This window comes from Gopherus evgoodei, chromosome 3 (genome assembly GCF_007399415.2).
Source record: "Gopherus evgoodei ecotype Sinaloan lineage chromosome 3, rGopEvg1_v1.p, whole genome shotgun sequence".
NCBI lineage: Eukaryota > Metazoa > Chordata > Testudines > Testudinidae > Gopherus > Gopherus evgoodei.
This window is the reverse complement of record NC_044324.1, coordinates 60,824,345-60,841,980: the sequence shown is the minus strand read 5'-3', so window position 1 is coordinate 60,841,980 and position 17,636 is coordinate 60,824,345. Positions and strand designations below refer to the sequence as shown.

The window sequence follows — 17,636 nt, the reverse complement described above, 5'->3', positions numbered from 1 at the left end:
AACAGCCTTGGTTTCCCTCCACACCAGTGTATGAAAAGGTCTGGTACCTCAGGAGAGTAATCTAATGGATAGAGCAGACTGAGACCCAATCCTCATGCACAATCAACAGCTCTACAGTAGGCTGTGATAGTTTTATTTTTTGGCCAGAAGCTGGAAATGGGTGACAGGGAATCAATCACTTGATGATTACCTGGTCTGTTCATTCCTTCTGCAACACTTGGCATTAGCCACTATCGGAAGACAGAATACTGGGCTGGATGAATCTTTGGTCTAACCCTGTATGGCTATTCTTATGGGTTTTGTGTTCTGAGATATGGTTTAAAGGTCAGAATCTAGGTCCTGAAATACAAGATTCTGTAGGATGGAACATAGCATCAATATAACAGTGCAAAACATCTCTGCACAGTTTAGGATAGGGATTGTGGCATACACTAAGCACTTAAAACTGCAGTAAAATTTTTGCAGAATGCAAAAATTATGCAGAATGTAACTACCTTAGTTGTAATTTACCCAGGACTTTGAAGTCAATGCCTCCACTTATATAAATGGCAAACACCTTGGTTTCAATGTCACAGTAATAGTAATATTATCTTCTTTATTGTGAGTATGTGCATTGAATCGCTGAGTTTCAAAGGGTGTATATAGTGCTCAGAAGTATTAATATATATTTTACTCATCTGGTAAGGCTTGCCATAGATTGCTGAACAAAGAGAGGTTCATTAATTGTGGAAGTATGGGAGTTGCTCATTGAATGAAAGGTTAACATTGAATGTCATGCTGACAGTAGAAAATGGCTTGATACAAGTTTTTGACCTTGAGGCTTTTCTTTCGGGAAAGATTCATAAAGAATAATGGATATTAAAGTTCTATATCTTTTCTTAATGTTTATAGCTGAAAAAAGTATTGTGGTTGGAATATCTTGCATTAATTTTAAGCATATAACTTCTATTAAAGTTAGTGAAAATTTCCATTAGATTAAAATAGATATGTGCAGACACACACACATATATAGCTGTATCTATAAAATGAACTGATTATATTTTCTTGACATTCATATATGAATGAAGTATATTTTATGTTTATGATCAACTATTAATATCTATATGATCTTGTTAAATACTCAAACAATGGGATGTGAAACTATTATTGATTTCACACAAAAAATTCTTTCACGTGCATCTCTATGTAAGTTTGGGGACCATAGGCTTCGGGAAAAGAAATGTGCCTACTATTCTACAGGAATATTTTTGTCAAAAAGGCACAGCTTAAATTAATATAATTGCTTAAATATGCTTTAACAAGCACATAAAAATCCAGTATTAAAGATACACAACTGGAAATATTATCTTTTCTTTTTCTTTGCCACTTGAGATAGCAAAAAAGCTGGAGCCGGTCCTGGTAGAGTCCCTAGCTACTATGATATTATGACCAGATGATTGTTTTTTAACAAAATAATTTCATGCATGTTTTTCCACTTTTGCCAAAAGCACGGAGAACAGCATTTTTAAAATATGCATTTGTTTGCAACCTGGGCCTTCAAAACTTAAATTGGTTTTCCAGGGGGAAAAAAATAAACTCAGAAAATTATCAGTTTGCTACTAGCACACTGCACTTTCAAACTTCAAAATTTGGTGGGAAAGAAGGAAACTAAAAGATGGAAAACTACAGGATATCATACTCATTCTTTTATTATACACCTATGTTTTACAGAGCAGACAGTGAGGATGTAGCTCTAAAACATGATGAATAAGTTGATTATGAAATACTAATACTCTTAGCAGAAACAAATACAGTATCACAAATATATAAGGTGACATTTCTAATTCCCCTAGAGCTATGGTCCCCAAATGTGGGGCACCTATGGGGTGTGAATGAATGTTTGAGGGGTACACAGTAGGGCCTACATCAGCCCCCATTGGGGGAGAGGAGGGAGTACTACCCAGCCCTATTCTGGAGGAGGGGCACAGACAGATTCCATTACTGGAAAGTGGGGATATGACAGGAAAAGTTTGAGTGCCACTTCCCAAGAGAGAGTTTCTGCTAAATTACTTCAGTTATGTAGTTTTATATAACATATTCAGCAGTCAAAGTACTGCGTTAGAGCTACCAGGTCTGGTAATATGTTCTGAATTGCTTGCAATTTGTATACACGCAGACTGAAATATTTCTTCCTATTCACAGGATGGCTCAATCCTACTTCCTGTGGTAGTAGTTTTAATGGTCCTGTTCCCATAATGTGCCAAACCAGACATTACACACACACACACACACACACACACACACACACACACACACACACACACACACACACGGCGAACCCTGTTCCTACCTCTGCTGATGCAAAATAGTTGACGCAGCCTACTGCACATCTCTAAACTTTGTCAGCCATATAGATTTACACAACAGAGGAATCGACTGGCTACACATCTGTTCGTGGAGAACATAGCCACTTTCCCTTCTGTGTTCCATTGCATTGACCCATGGAGCTAACTTCCAGGAGACCCAGCACAGCAGTGGATTTCTTCCTGTTTGGGTACTCCACTGCTTTGCACATCAATGAAGAATGATTGAGCACCTTTGTTGCTTTTGGCACTACTGTTTGCTGAGTTCACCATGAGCCCTAATGTGGTAGGTGTACTTACCTAAATAGATACCATAAATATGATAAATGAAAGACCTGATGAAAAGCCAAAAAAAACATTGTCCTCAAGGAATTACATGTTTACACTCTAGCATACATGGAACTTTCTGTGAACAGTTTGTGGGAACCTGTCTATGTATAAATTACACATTTTCTTTGATATTATAACCTCTATGTATAACACTAAATCTGATTTGTAGTCCATCAGCCATGGATTGACAAGGACCCTGGTCATGTTTCGTAGACACTGTTTGGAAGAAGCTACAGAACAAACAAAAGAAATCATTAATATTTAATGACTGTACTCTGGCAAGACAATAGGTATGCTAAGGAGGGTGCCTGAGCAGAGCCAGTAGTTGGAAGAGAGTAAAATCCCCAAAATGGGAACAAGAATCCAGGTGTTAGGAATTACGTTTACAAACAAAAGTGCTGAGAGCTTGAAAACACACAACAGGGCATGCTTTCTGAGCAAGGGGAAATATTTTGACAGTCACACCTGCTGAAGCTATAGAAATCTATAGGCGTCAGAGAGGGGATTCCATGATCTGGAGAAGAAGCTTGAACTGGAGGAATTATGTCCTGGAGAGGGGATCTGTAACCTTGAAAAGTCACTGACAAATACAAGAGCAAGAGTGGTGAGGAAACTGAAGTAGGGAATGATAAACAGATGTTTCTTATTTTCCATGGATCTTTATGCGTCTTGCAATGTATAAAGTAAAGAGTTGTTAGTTTCAAAATCCTCCTGCAAAGTCTGTGTCTTATTTGTTGCAACTAGCATGTGTCCCTGGAAGATTAAAGTAACAAGGGTGGAACTCTGAGAAGGTTGTGGTTAAGCAACTGGGTTCTTTTTGGGATCCAAACACAGCTGCCTGTTGAGTGTCTATCATGGGTAGAAGCTTCATCAGCTTGTCTATACCCCACAGTAATTGTATTGTTTTTGTTTTGTTTTTGTTTTGTTTTTCAGGCGGGGCAGAGTCCTCCCTGCCCTCTCTCTCTCTTGAAAATCCTTCTTATGTGTGACAGCGGTCATGCCCAAGGCAAAGAGCAGACTCTCACTCTTGGATGTGTAAACAGGGGGATATTTATTACGATTAGAGAGGTTAGATTCTCTCTGTATTTGGCACTGGTGCAACCATTACTGGAATACTGTGCCCAGTTCTTATGCTCACATTTCAAGAAGAAGGGTGATAAATTGGAAAGGGTTCAGAGAAGAACCATGATAATTATTAAAAGATTGGAAACCAATAGCGATAGACTCAGTGAGCTCTATCTTTTTAGCTTAACCAAGAGAAGCTTAAAGGATGACTTTTTCACAATCTATATGTACCTACACGGTGAACAAAACAGACAATGAGCTCTTTGGACTCTGAGACAAAGGCAGAACAAGATCTAATGGATGGAAGTTGGAGCTAGACAAATTCAGGCAGGATATAAGGATACACATTTTTAACAGTGAGGGTTATTACATATTGGAACAACTTCTAAGGGGTTGTGGTAGAATCTCCATAACTGGAAATTTTAAATCAAGAATGGATGTTTTCTTTTCTAAGAAATATGCTCTAGTTTAAACAGGGATCAATTCAGGAAAGTCCTACGGCCTGTGTTATAAGAGAAGGAAATATATGTAATCATAATGGTGCCTTTTGGCCTCATAATCGATAAGTCTTATACAAGGCTTTTGTTTCTGTGTCAGGTACTCATACTGTGAAGTTTCATATCCACCATTCTTTCCATCCAAAAAATATACCTTTTGGGTCCCTGTGTAGAAAAATGACTTCGGAGGCTGGCTACCATGCCGCTTCATTCTTTGACGGCAAATCGACAGCTGGTCCTTCCCTCCGAGAGGGCCTGAAAGATCCGCCGATGACTTGCCGCCAAAGAAATCCAAGTGGAAAGGGTATCCTGTAGTTAGTCACCTCTTCAAAGGTAATTTCCTGAGAAGATCAGATCTGGAATTTCTGAAGAGGGTTCTGACTGCAATGCCTTGTTGGCAGGCAACAACATGTACCATTTGCTCTTTGCTATCGATCAGATACATATTTTTCTTTGGAAATTAAGAATGTTGGTTTAAGTTCAGAAGGATAGTTCAGTTTGTCCTCATAAAGGACATCAAGGTAGGTAGGTATGTATTCATGTGTGTGTGTGTATATTTTAAGTCATGTCTAAGGTATGTCTCACATGGCTTTGAAATGTGGAAAAGAAACTTTGTAAAGCATTGTCCTGGAGAGCTGCATCTGATCATTTACATGTGCTGTTGATTTACAGTTTGGATCCCAAGCTTCATTGATTTGCACTATCAGAGGCAGCAAGTAGTTACATTTAAATGTGCCTATTACTTTAGTACACAGGCTACTAAAGATCATTATGGTAACAATACATTACAGCAAGATGCATAGTTTCAGGCTTGGTACCACTTTACAAAATAGCTTGCCTAAAATAAAAATGATTCTGTTTTGTAATTTAAATGAATGAATTATATTCACAAGAGACAAATTAGGTTTAGCAGTATAATATATTTCGTAATATGTATTGGACAAATTCTTATTTAGAGAATGCAAATTCCTTTTCAACTGATAACATTAATTAATAATAATGTTAATACTTAAATATGTTAATTCAGTTAAATAACAGATAGGTTGTGTCCATTCTTTCCCCTCCATTCCCTTAGAAAATATTAAATAATTTGTAAATTTGCTAGGGTACCAGAGATAAAACATTGTATCCATACATTGTTCTAAGTTTAAATATCCCATAGGACCATCGTTACTTGGACTGTAATTGTAAGTTTGAAGTATTGGAACATTTGTATAAAGTATTCAAATGGATTACAATATCCTTTAAAGTAAATGCTCACACACATAGTAGCATATGAGACATAAGAACTCTAGGTACCATATAATAGCAAAAAAAGAACCATGCAAGCAAATTAACTGGGTAATCCTTTGAGATTCAGTGATTTCCTTTCTATGTCCTATTTGTGCATATTCCAATAAGATTATTCATTGTTTTGATCACAGGTAGTGCTGTTGGTCTTTCTAATGCTCCTCATAGGAGAAACAGTTTACATATAGTATTTTAATTAAAATGTTCTGATATATTGTAAAAAGAAAGTGGTATGTGATTTGAACTCTCCTGATTATAAGAGAAATGTGAGCATAATGTTGGGCTGCTCTATTTTCATAATTTTCTCAGAGAACATTTGTCTTGAATGAATAAAAAAATCTTATTATCATGGGCTTTTATTCAGACTTGTTCTGTGCTGACTTCATAAATTATACATGTACTGTAGCATAGATGCATGAAAATTACACCTGGAATAAAATAGAGCTGCATGCAACTTTCAACTTCTGTTTTTTAATATAAGTACCTCTTTTTAGACTTGAGTTAAAGCAGTATCTGAAATGTACAATAAAAGTTGCCAGTCCGGATATTATTTTTTTTAAATTAAATCAGCTAAAGTATTTAAATAAATAGAGCTGGAACAAAGTCAGCAAAGTTCGTTTTTTCTCTCTTGCACGCTCTCTCTCTCTCTCTCTCTCTCTCTCTCTCTCTCATTTTATATCTATCTGTTAAAAAATATATATGGTTAAACCCCCAAATAATTGTCTTTTTTCTTAGCATCTGCTCCACCCTGATGTTTAAAGGCCAAAGTTATTTATTCCAGAGAGAGAACTCAGCAGTAGACTGACATCCTGCGATTTCATCATGCAGTGGCCTCACTGACATTTTGTAATGAAACCTATGTGTTTTTGTGTAGTGTAGCATAATTAACAAACTAACGTATGTGCAGAATGCACTCTACATGGATTTGCTTTAATGATGACTATGCTTACCCATGGGTTGGAGAAGACTGGGATGGTTGTGGTGGAATTTGAGCCTAAATGCAGTGTTATATGTACAACACTCAACCTCAGTTAGCATAGAAATGATTGCAGAACATCTTCATCAGGTGGGGAAGGCTGAAGGGAGCAAGGTTTGGATAACTCACTCCATTTTCATTTTTTATCTATATCCTTTACAGCTGACTCCAGTGTTTAAAATACCTGCTCTCTTCACAAACTAAAAAAGATACTACCACAAATAAAAGTGAAACCATTACATAAAATAATTTTACTCATTTTAGAAAATTCACTTTGGTTGCATTGCACATACTTTATATTTGACTGCATCCAAAAAATACAAGCTATCTCAGCACATTCTGGTTACATCTTTTAGTTATTTCAAGTGTTATACATTTTTACTTTCTTTTTTTCTGTGTACTACTTTTCAGCAAAGTCTAATTTCCCTAGCCCATTGGCATAGGCTGCTAGTCTGTAACAGAACTCAGTCTCGGAAATGTCAAACATAATGAATAAAGGAAAATCACAAAAGAGAAAGTTGGCCACAGACACTCCTATGGGTCCCAGTCTCACAGGCTCTGCATGTACTTCCAATTCATCAACCAAACCTGAGATAAACAGACAAGCTGCCACCTCTTCTGTTGCTGTTCAATGTCATTGGGGCATCATGTATCAAAAGAAAAACTCCTGAAGAACAACATACTGTCAGTATCTGCTGGCTACCTGGTATAACCAATCACACTATTGAACAATAATATTGAACTGTGAAGGCAAGCCCCACTTTCACCTTTCTTTTTTTTCATTAGCAGACTACATGGAAATAATAGAAAAGGGTTCAAACTACAAAGTTCAGATCTTCATCGGGGTTTCTTTCACCCCAAAAGTCAAGAGTATTTGGATGTGGACCAGTTCAAGATCGTTCCAGAAATCTATATCTCAGTATTTCTCACTCTACTTTAATGAAGTTCTTTGTTATAGGACTTGTGTGAAAGCAATGCGTTGTTTTGGGAATTTTAGTCCCTGTGCTCTGGCAGTGCAACTCCTTTAGGCAGTTTTGATGACACATGTCACACAAACATGAATAAAGCAGTTGGTATATACTAAAAACCTCAAAAAAGCTCCTTCAGCATCATGTAGGGAATCTAATAATGCTCATAGTCTGATAGGATAAGGTCAAAAGAGCATGGATGGCCTTGAGGTTAAGGCATTGAACTTGGACACAGGAGATCTGGGTTAATTTTCCAACTGTGTCATTGCTCTTCCTATGTGACTTTAAGAAAGTCACTTAGCCCTCAATTCAGCAAAATCCTTAAGCACATATTTCATATAAGTACCTAGATAGTTAGGGTGACAGATGTCCTGTTTTTAAAGGGATAGTCTGATTTTTGGGGACTTTTTTTTATAGAGGCGCCTATTACCTCCCCCACCCCCATCCCATTTTTTCACAGTTGCTATCTGGTTACCCTAGCTAACGTTAGATCAAGACTACATGTTTATTCACCAGACGAGAGATTTGTTTTTATATTACCTTCATTAAAGAGAAGTCTGTGTCATTTTCTATAGCCTTGAATTGTGAAATACATCAGCTAATATATTGCTTCTCCTGCCCACTCAGTATTGGTGGTGCAGACTGCATAATTAGTGAAATCATTAGCATGACTTATTTATATAATATATCATAAATATTATATCATTTTCATGAACTCCATTATGAATTTCAGTCCCATTTAGGATGGAAGACACCTGCTGTAAACATGTAATTTAAAGGTCTTGTAGGTTTTATAGGATCTGAGTGGTCATGATCAAGAGGTTGAGGCGAGGAATGGAAAAGAACATTGCCAGTGTTTCACTCCTTCTCCATTTTTCCCTGCCCCCTTAGAATTCCTGAGAATGAGAAAGTTACTGTAGCCTGAAAGAGACTGTGAATGGGTAAATCCTTACTCTATCTTCAACACAACATGCAGACTTGGCTTAATCTCTGAAATTACTCCTCTTCCTGGGATTTGGCTTTATTTGAAACTCAGAGCCAATACTTTTGAATATAAATTTCTTCTCTGATCTTGATTGGCCTTAGAGTTGTCCTCATACCTCTTTAGTTTCCTCTTCCTAGAGTGCCACTCCCAACTCCTTTATATTCAGAATTGCTTTTGCCACAAGGAGTCAACAGGATATTAGCAGCTTTATGAAGGGTTCTAAGACCTGCCAAGAGGTTGGATTAACAAAAAAGTACTTACAAACAAAGAGAAAAACCTGTTTTCTGCTGCAAGAAGTAGCACTGCACAAAATTGTGATGAGGAAAGTAATGACTAGGTCATGGTGTACCAAATAGGAAATCCACAATGGCTGCAGTGTGAGCTAGTGGTTAGATCATGGAACTACAATCAGCTGACCTGGAGTCTATTCAGATTCTGTCACTAGCTCACTTATGTGACCTTGGTCAAGGGCTTTATCTTTTCAGTACTTGAGTTTCTTCAGCTATAAAAGGCAGATTATACTGCCTACCCATCTTTAATGTAATGATAATCCTCTATCATTACATTATTTTTTTTAAATCACAGATATTCACTTTTAGACTGATATTGAAATATAATATTGTCTCAAGCAATGCTTTCAGCACATTTCTGAAAACAAGAGACCTCTGAGCTGTCAGTGGTTATTTTCTTAGTTATTATAATTCCATTTCCGATATTATAATGGTGCTCTAATGCATTTTGGTAGACAACATAACAGCTCTGGAGTCATTCTGATGCCAGTGGTCATGTGTGTGTATGTAGTGTTACAATGTGAATCTTTTGGTACAATGGCATAGTTTGAGCATCGTAATGGAGTCATTACAATATCAGCTGAAGTGTACAAGTTCCATATGTGCAAGTCACACACCATGTAGCTACGTTAACAGTATAATGATGCAGCTATTACAAATTTAGTTAAATGGGAGCACCATTGTTATGGGAATCTCATATCATAGTGACATGTCAATGATGTTAGTATGGGAGCAACATGTTAATAAAATAGTTATAACCATGACAGCATGAGGGTATGGGGAGAAAGCAAATATTAAATATGTTGTTATACAATTAAGCCTGCAAAAAGGACAATCTTTATCAGGCACGCTCTTGACTTGATTGGCCCAAATTATTTCTAAATCTGTTCAATACAGTTCTGCTCCATCTTATTACAAGGACACTTCTGGTCAGCAAGTCGCTCTGTTGTTTGTTTGTATGTTGGTTCCTGTTGCTTGAAACCTATTTTATGCTAAAATAAATTTAAAGCAAATTAAACACAAACTACTATACTAATTTAGGGTTATGACATGAAATCTCACAAACAAGACAATTCTAAATTAAAGTTAGTATGCTGAATATATTTTTAAATGTTGTCAGTTTTGAGGTAGATGCTGGGCATGCCAAATACAAAATGAAAGGAATATATCAGCATACACGTAACATTGTTTTACTTTATTTCATCTGTTGCCTACTGTAGATCCTTAACTTCCACTTGTCATTTCTGTGCGCCTTGATAATCTGTAGAAAACCATTCAGTATTATAAAAAGGATTTCTTTGTATCTGTTGGCAGACTGCAGGCTTTATCAGGGTCTTAGTTGTAGTGAGAATTACAAAGATCCATTGTGCCTAGGTTTTGTAACATACAGGATCTGAATCTCTATCAGAAACTCCAGCTGGTGGGGAGCAGCTGCAGAAGCAGCCAAAGCAAGCACTCCTGTACTAAGGGATGTGTGTAAAATGGGGCCCAGCTGGAACCAACCTATGCCCAGACACACCCTGAACCATGGAGTACCTGCTGTTTAAAGATAGGCAAAATGTCCAGCAGTGTATATATTATGACACCTCCTGAGAGGTGAATTGTTGTCTAAAAGTGAAAGCAGGCGACTTTTAGTCAGGACTACTGAGTTTGGTTCATACTTTCATTACTGACTCAATCTGTGTCCTTGGACAAGTCAATTAACCCATTATGCCTCAGGTTAACAATCTGTAACTTACTATACCTTCCTCAGAGGGGCAAAATGTTAATATTTGTAAAGTGTGTTGAGTTGTTTGTGTGAGAGATGCAACATAATAATCCAATCCAAAACCCCACTAACTATGGAATGATTATCATTGGTTTCTTTGGGCTCTGGATCAGGCCTTAATTGCAAAAAGTTCTATTATGGCTGCTAGATGCAACACTTCAGTATTAGTCATTATTATGCCTTTGTGAGTTAATTTCTCCATCTGTATCATTTTAACACAGTTTTATGTTTAAAAAAATTATTATTTACTGCTACAATTTAAGATGTAGTATATGTTACAGTAAATTAAACTTTCTGGTGAATCATTCTGTATATATTCTCTTTTTCCCTCTTTCATTAGTTTGAAAAAGAATTGTCATGTATTATGATGTGTTTACATGGGTGACATATGCAGATAAAAATCATAATGAACTGCTTTCTTTGATGCATTTGAATGTTGAAACCAATTAAACATTTTTTCTCATCTGTTGACTGCTTTGAATAAAAGTGATCTCTGCAAATTCACTTACACATTGGAATGTATTCATCACAGAGCTGTTTTTTTTTCTTTTTGAGATATTCCCACACTTCCTGATAAAGCATTTTCAAAACCTTAAAACAGGCTTAATTTCCCCAAAAGATTTAGCAAGGTACTCATTTCTTGCATCTAAATCTGTCTGTCTTGTGCATTAAAGTGTGATTAGACTTGTATTCTCTGTGGGAAACACTACCTGTTAAGACTGAGGGATAAGAAATGCTGGGGGAGTTACAAGTTCCATTAAGATGGTGTTCACCTGGGTCTTTGTTATAACTGATCCTGACGTTCACACTGTGTAGTGGAGATTGCTGATCCATACCCGTATATTTATATTTCAGGATTTGAAGGTGCTTACTGTGAAATTGACAGCAATGAGTGTATCTCCCATCCATGCCAGAACCAGGGTCATTGTGTAGATGAGGTTAACAGTTACAGGTGAGGATAACTGTTTACACTACAAAGCCATCAATTATAATACAGGGCCAAGTTATTCAATTTGCCATTCTTTTGGTATTTTGTATGTGTATTGTTGTTCTAATATTTTAATTATCTGGTTTGTCATTTTATAATCAGTTTGCATAAACATTATTCTGTCTCCAAATTATAACTAAGTTATTTTTCTGATAGTGATCCAAACATCATATTGAAAAAATCATATTTTTCATCATTATTTATTTTATATTTACATTAAAGTGAAACTTTCTGTGCATTCAGTGGACATCTTATTTGTCAGGTGCTCCTGCAGACCTGGATTTTCTGGGACACGATGTGAAGTGAACATTAATGAATGTTTATCGAGACCCTGCAAAAACAATGGAACTTGTATTGATCTTATAAACAGGTTAGTAACTGGAGCTAAGTGAAAAGATTCACAAACTTTCTTATGAGTAAACTCTACCTGTTGGCTTTGCTGGTATTTACGGTGAATGTTGTTTGCAAACATCTGGGGAAGTACAGTTTTGTTCACAGGGATGTTTGCAGGAATCAAAGAAGTCATGGCTATTCACAAGAATAGTTACAGAAGAAGGACTATAGCAGGCACTTCAATAAGCTCTTTATAAATTACACAAGAAATTTCTTGTACAGTTGCAAATAACAAGCCATCTTATAAAAATCATGACCAGTTTGTGCTGAGATACAGCATTGATATGGGACATATAAGTATCTACATAAAAAGATAGATAATTTTGAGCACAGAAAAAACTCTGAGTTTAATTAAATCTATGACATCTGATAAGGGAACAGATAACAACACCATGTCACTTAGTTGGCCAGCTGAACAGTACTGGGACCAAATCACAGACAGTGAATACTCACAGCAGCCAGTTCCCGCAAAATTAATAGCCTAAGGTTTGTTCACACAAACTACTTCATGGAACGAAGGTGGATATGGAACAGATTGGTAAAAATCACAAGCTGTGTGTAGATAATTTTCAAACAGATATGAGCTAAACAAATGTATTTATCAAATACATTATTGATAGTTATTAATTTGGTTAGCTCATTTAATTAGTAACATTTATGCAAGCTTTTACTTGGCCTTGTATTGGTGTCTGGAATCTTCCCTTTCTCTTTCACTCTTTTTGCAACACTAGGGCCTATTACAGGGAATGGGTATGGGGACTGAAGTTTCTATATTTGGGTTTGTGAAGAAATCTTTCATGTATGTCTTATTGTCAGAGAGCTTAGCTGGTGGTGATAAAGTTTGAGTGGCTATTCTTCTCCTGGAACATATAAGAAGGATCCTGTGGTAAGAGGATGTAAGCATAACCCATTAAATCAACTTTTTGCAACTTCTGGGCCATGGGGGAGAAGAAGAAATTGGCTTTGGTGCAACTTGTCCTTTTTCCTTTTTCCTTTTCTTTTTCTTTATTTGTATTTAGTGTGGAGTAAAATTACAAATACAGGTCAGTCAGCTACAATGATTTTATGTTGAGCTACAGTTACAGTGATATCATTATATTCTCTGCCTTCACACAATGAACTTTTCTGGTATAAACCTTCAATAAAAAATAACATTTAAATGAGAAAGAAGAAACAAACTTTCTGTATGTGGTGTTTGGATCCAAGACACTGCACAATTAAAAGACACACAACAAAATAACCCTAACCATTGTGTTGTTCTTCTTAGCTTCAACTACCTTTATTGCATAAAATTTCCCCACTAATTTAAAAACTGTAAATTGTTCTGTTTACTTCAGAGATATGGAAATGAGAGAAGTCTGTTATTTATTTTACATGGTCGGTGAGGAGGGATCACAACTCAACCCCTAACATCTGGAAAATTTCACAATGTTTTAACAGATCATATTGTTTGTTTGTATTGATTTATCTTTCATTTTTCCTCTTTCCCCAAGGTTCCTCTGTAATTGTGCACCTTGGTACTATGGGCCTCTCTGTGAGTTGGATGTAAATGAGTGCGAAACTTTGCCTTGTCTGCATGGAGGCAGCTGCTCCAACAAGCCTAGAGGCTACCAGTGTGTCTGTCCTCCTGGATTCACAGGTATAATCCCTTCCCTGAATATCAATTGCTGCCACATAGAAACATATTACCTGCTGTGTTCTGCATTTTAAAATTATTGCATAAGCAATGGCCTCAACTATGTCAAAGAGGAGTACAGAAAATTACCTGAGTATTGGAGTAGAAATCAATGTTAATTCAAATGAGCCTTTGATCCAAGTCTTACTAAGTACCTCAAGTCTTTATTTATATTATTTTGATTTATGGGTTCTTTAACAGTCCAGATATTTAGCTGAAACACATTAGAAAGAAGGTTATATAGTGCAAAAGAAAATCAATATTTTGTGAATTCAGCCAAGAGAAATCACTCGTAGATACAGAGTAAGTTTTGTAGGTAGATTCAGATACTGTTTTATTTAAAAAGTGTCAATTTTATCAGAGTTTGACGGGTTTTTTTTCAGTAGTAAATCCTGATTTATTTTCTATTATCAAGATTTATGTTCAAATGCTACAAAGTGAATTTCTCCTTTGGATCTACAGTGTCAAAGTATTGAGACTTTGACTTCCCTGACCCGTATAGCTGACATTACTACCTCAGTTATTGATCTTGGATTGATATTTGGAATTTATACAGAAGTAATGATCAATTATTTAACAAGTAGAGTTGTAATGAAATATGTCTAAAATCATTGTGGTATTCACATGTTCCACATGTAGCACCAGAAATGGCATGGATGCTTACTATTTTGGTATCATTTGAGACAGGGGAGAGGGATAGCTTAGTGGTTTGAGCGTTGGCCTCCTAAACCCAGGGTTGCAAGCTCAATCCTTGAGGGGGCCATTTGGAGATTGGTATCAGAGGGGTAGCTGTGTTAGTCTGGATCTGTAAAAGCAGGAAAAGAGTTCTGTGGCACCTTATAGACTAACAGATGTTTTGGAGCATGGTCCTGCTTTGAGCAGGAGGTTGGATTTAGATGATCTTTTGAGGTCCCTTCCAACCCTAATGATCTATGATTCTATAGAGAAATGTCTATGTTTGTGTGTTTTAAATTACTCCATTTTTTGCAAATGTTTCACATTATGGGTAGGGTTCTTCCTCACCCAAGCTAAGAGGTATGCCACATACCAGAGCTGATGGAGAGTTACCCTTCCCCAGTACCAAGTACAGGTACAATTTGTGTTAGGGCTGGTTTTGATATTAAAAAAAAACTGAAATATTTCAGTTTTCCATATTTTACCTGTCAAAATTTTCCACATAAAATGTTTGATTAAAAAAAAAAGATTTTCATCAGAGTTTTCTCCTAGATGAAACCCATTTCCTGAGATATCAGGAAGATATAGAATATTGATTTGGGTGAAAGGATCTGAGAACAAAAATGACTTTTTGAGCTGACAAATGCTGTCTTTTTATTTTCATCTTTAATATGTGTGTGTAATTAGTAATTGAGCAGTTCCTGAATGGTAGAGTTACTGAGCTGTTTTAAAGTACGAGCATTCTGAAAACTAGTGTTTGCAGTTATTGTAAACACATTGGTTTTTTGTACATTTGAATCAAAATAATACTGGAGGTTGGATATTTAGAGTACCATACTGGTCATTTTAATTACCTATATATATATATAAAGCAAACTATTTCCTAATATACTGAATTATATATCATATTATCTGTGTGTGATATAGACTTATATAGCTTCCAGTATACATTATATTGAGAGGATGATCTGGGTGTTGAAATGCAATATTGAGATATTATGGAAATTTTTGTTCTTCACAGAGGTTACTACACTTTATATAAAATCAGGTTTTCACAGTGGCTAAAATGTGATGAGCTTTCTGTATAGAATTCTCTCAGGCTGTTAATGAATCTGTCTTCTATCATATTCTCAATTTGCCTTTAATAGTTTTAGAAGACAAGGCATTTAAAAACAACATCATTGCCTTTGGAGACTAAAGTCTAAAAACCAACATCTCTGGCCCAGGTCCAAGAGAGACAGCTTCATAGTCTGTATCATTCAATGTATTATTTTAAGTTATTCTTGCAAACTCAGCTGGGAATAGAAATTTTCCAGGAGAAAACCAGGCCAAAGGACATATCTTTATTGCCTGCACTATATGGTGCTCAATAATAACTATAGACAAAATTGGAAATAGAGCAGTCTAATTTCTAAATATATAGTATCACACATTCTTCCTTCAGCTGAGCGCAAGCCTGGAGAATCTGTTTCATACACACACTTACTTGTATTTATATTACTTGCATTTATTTCATGCAGAAAGTAATATTTACATTTCAGCATGTTAATCATATTATCCTTCCTAATGGATACATTTGTGTTATTTCCCAGTGAAAACTTTAATTTATAATGTGAGTTGATGTTGTTCCTGATTTCTACTTTATATTGCTTGTGACACTTTATAGGAAACACTTCACCAATTGAATACAAAATGTTCCCATTCATTAGTCTGAAGAAACTGATATTGCAAGAAAGACATTTATTATAAGGCAATGAGCAGAGGGAAAAGCACATTTTTCCACCATGCAGTAGGCTAATGTTCAGAATTGGAAGCAATTTATTGACAGTTTGAGATCTTTAAAACTTCCATTTTTAGCAATTATGATATAAATATGATGATGCATGCCTACTTTCACTATTTTTATTGGTTTTATATCACCTAATTCATAAAAAAGGAAAACATATTGTTTGTGAGAGCACCAAACTTCACAATTTTGGATAGTGAAAAGACACTTTAAAAAGTCAATAGTCAGCATTTTAAAGGCCCTGAGTCTATAACAATACAAATAGGAAATATAGTTAGCTGATTAAAAAGCAAATACATTTCCATTAGCCTCTTCAGAGATGAAAAATATAAACATAAATGCATTTTGGGAAGGTCTGGGCGTATTAAAAGTGCCTACATTGTAAGTGTAAAACACTATCAAATGAGATAGCATTGTTCTTTGAGTGATATTCTGTACCATATTCCTCACTGAGTGATCACATGTCTAGTGGGTATGCATTGGGTGAAGATACCTCTCTACCTTACATGGCACGCATTGAAGCAACATACCTCTCTAGTTAGTCAGTTGGCAGTGTGAGGTAGGTTTAGTCTTCCACTGGGGCTGTCTGGGACTGCCATTCAACAATGGGACTGGTTGTATGTGACAGATCACAAGTCACTGCCCGTTTTGCAAGTCGGTCATGCCTCTCAACAATGGCCACATGAGATGTTAATTTTGCCTTGGTGAGGGACACATTCTGACGTGCAAGATCTGCTGATCTGTTTCAAAATGGACTCATCATTCAAGGAAGACTTACTTGAGGGCCTTCCTTTTAGAGCAGTCCATGTTTCTGGAGTTGTACCCCAGGATCCAGTCCTCAAGGTCTTTGGAAGCCCAGAGGTCATTGAAGTCTGCACCAAAGATATCTTCAAAAGAGTTCCAAAGTGCCCCCATCCCCAAGTCTGCCTCAGACCTAAGAAAACACTGGGGCCAGTTGGGCACCACATGGAAGTCCTTAGGAGAGAAGATGAATAGAATTCCTTTCCAAGGCTTGGTCACAAAGCTTCATAAGACTCTGAAGCTGTCCAATATCAAAAGTGCTTCAAAGAGGAACAAAAGTTACCAGGGAAATGACTAGCTAAGATGACCTAGACATGCCGCAAGTCTTGCTTTGCACCACTTCAACCATTAAGATCAGCTAAGCACCCACCAGTACCAAGACCAGCTTCACCTCATGAACTGGTGAAAACAGAGTAAACAGGAATGCAGGCTCAGCCTGCCTCAGTGGCCTGGGGGTTATAGTCTTCCCCTTTCAGACCTAACGAAGCCACCAGGGAAATACCAGCACCATCTCCAATGCCATCATGTATGACTGCTGGCTCCAGTGTCACCCACAGAAAGATCTCAGTACCCCGAGGACTGAAACCTTCAATTCCATCAACACCTGGGAGGGGTCCCCCACACCTGAAGGAGTGCTACCTGACATCCTCAGACTCAGAGGAAAGCCTGCATATATCTGCAGTCAGATCCAAGGATTCAGCAGTATAACCACCCACCCCTGTGGAGGGAAGGGGAACTCAGGCTCAAATAATTCTGATGCTGACGCATATAGGTACTGTGACTACTGGTACCAGCCCCTGTGGCCTC

At 36.8% G+C, this 17,636-nt stretch overlaps 1 protein-coding gene across 1 annotated transcript in view; it reads left to right on the top strand.

The window, feature by feature from the left end:
• The window catches only part of EYS (eyes shut homolog), a 1,559,204-nt gene that overhangs the window by 623,767 nt on the left and 917,801 nt on the right, over nucleotides 1–17,636 (top strand). Inside the window, 3 exon segments of the mRNA XM_030558318.1 lie at nucleotides 11,367–11,463; nucleotides 11,762–11,869; nucleotides 13,386–13,531. Of these exon segments, the coding sequence (XP_030414178.1) occupies nucleotides 11,367–11,463; nucleotides 11,762–11,869; nucleotides 13,386–13,531 (351 nt within the window).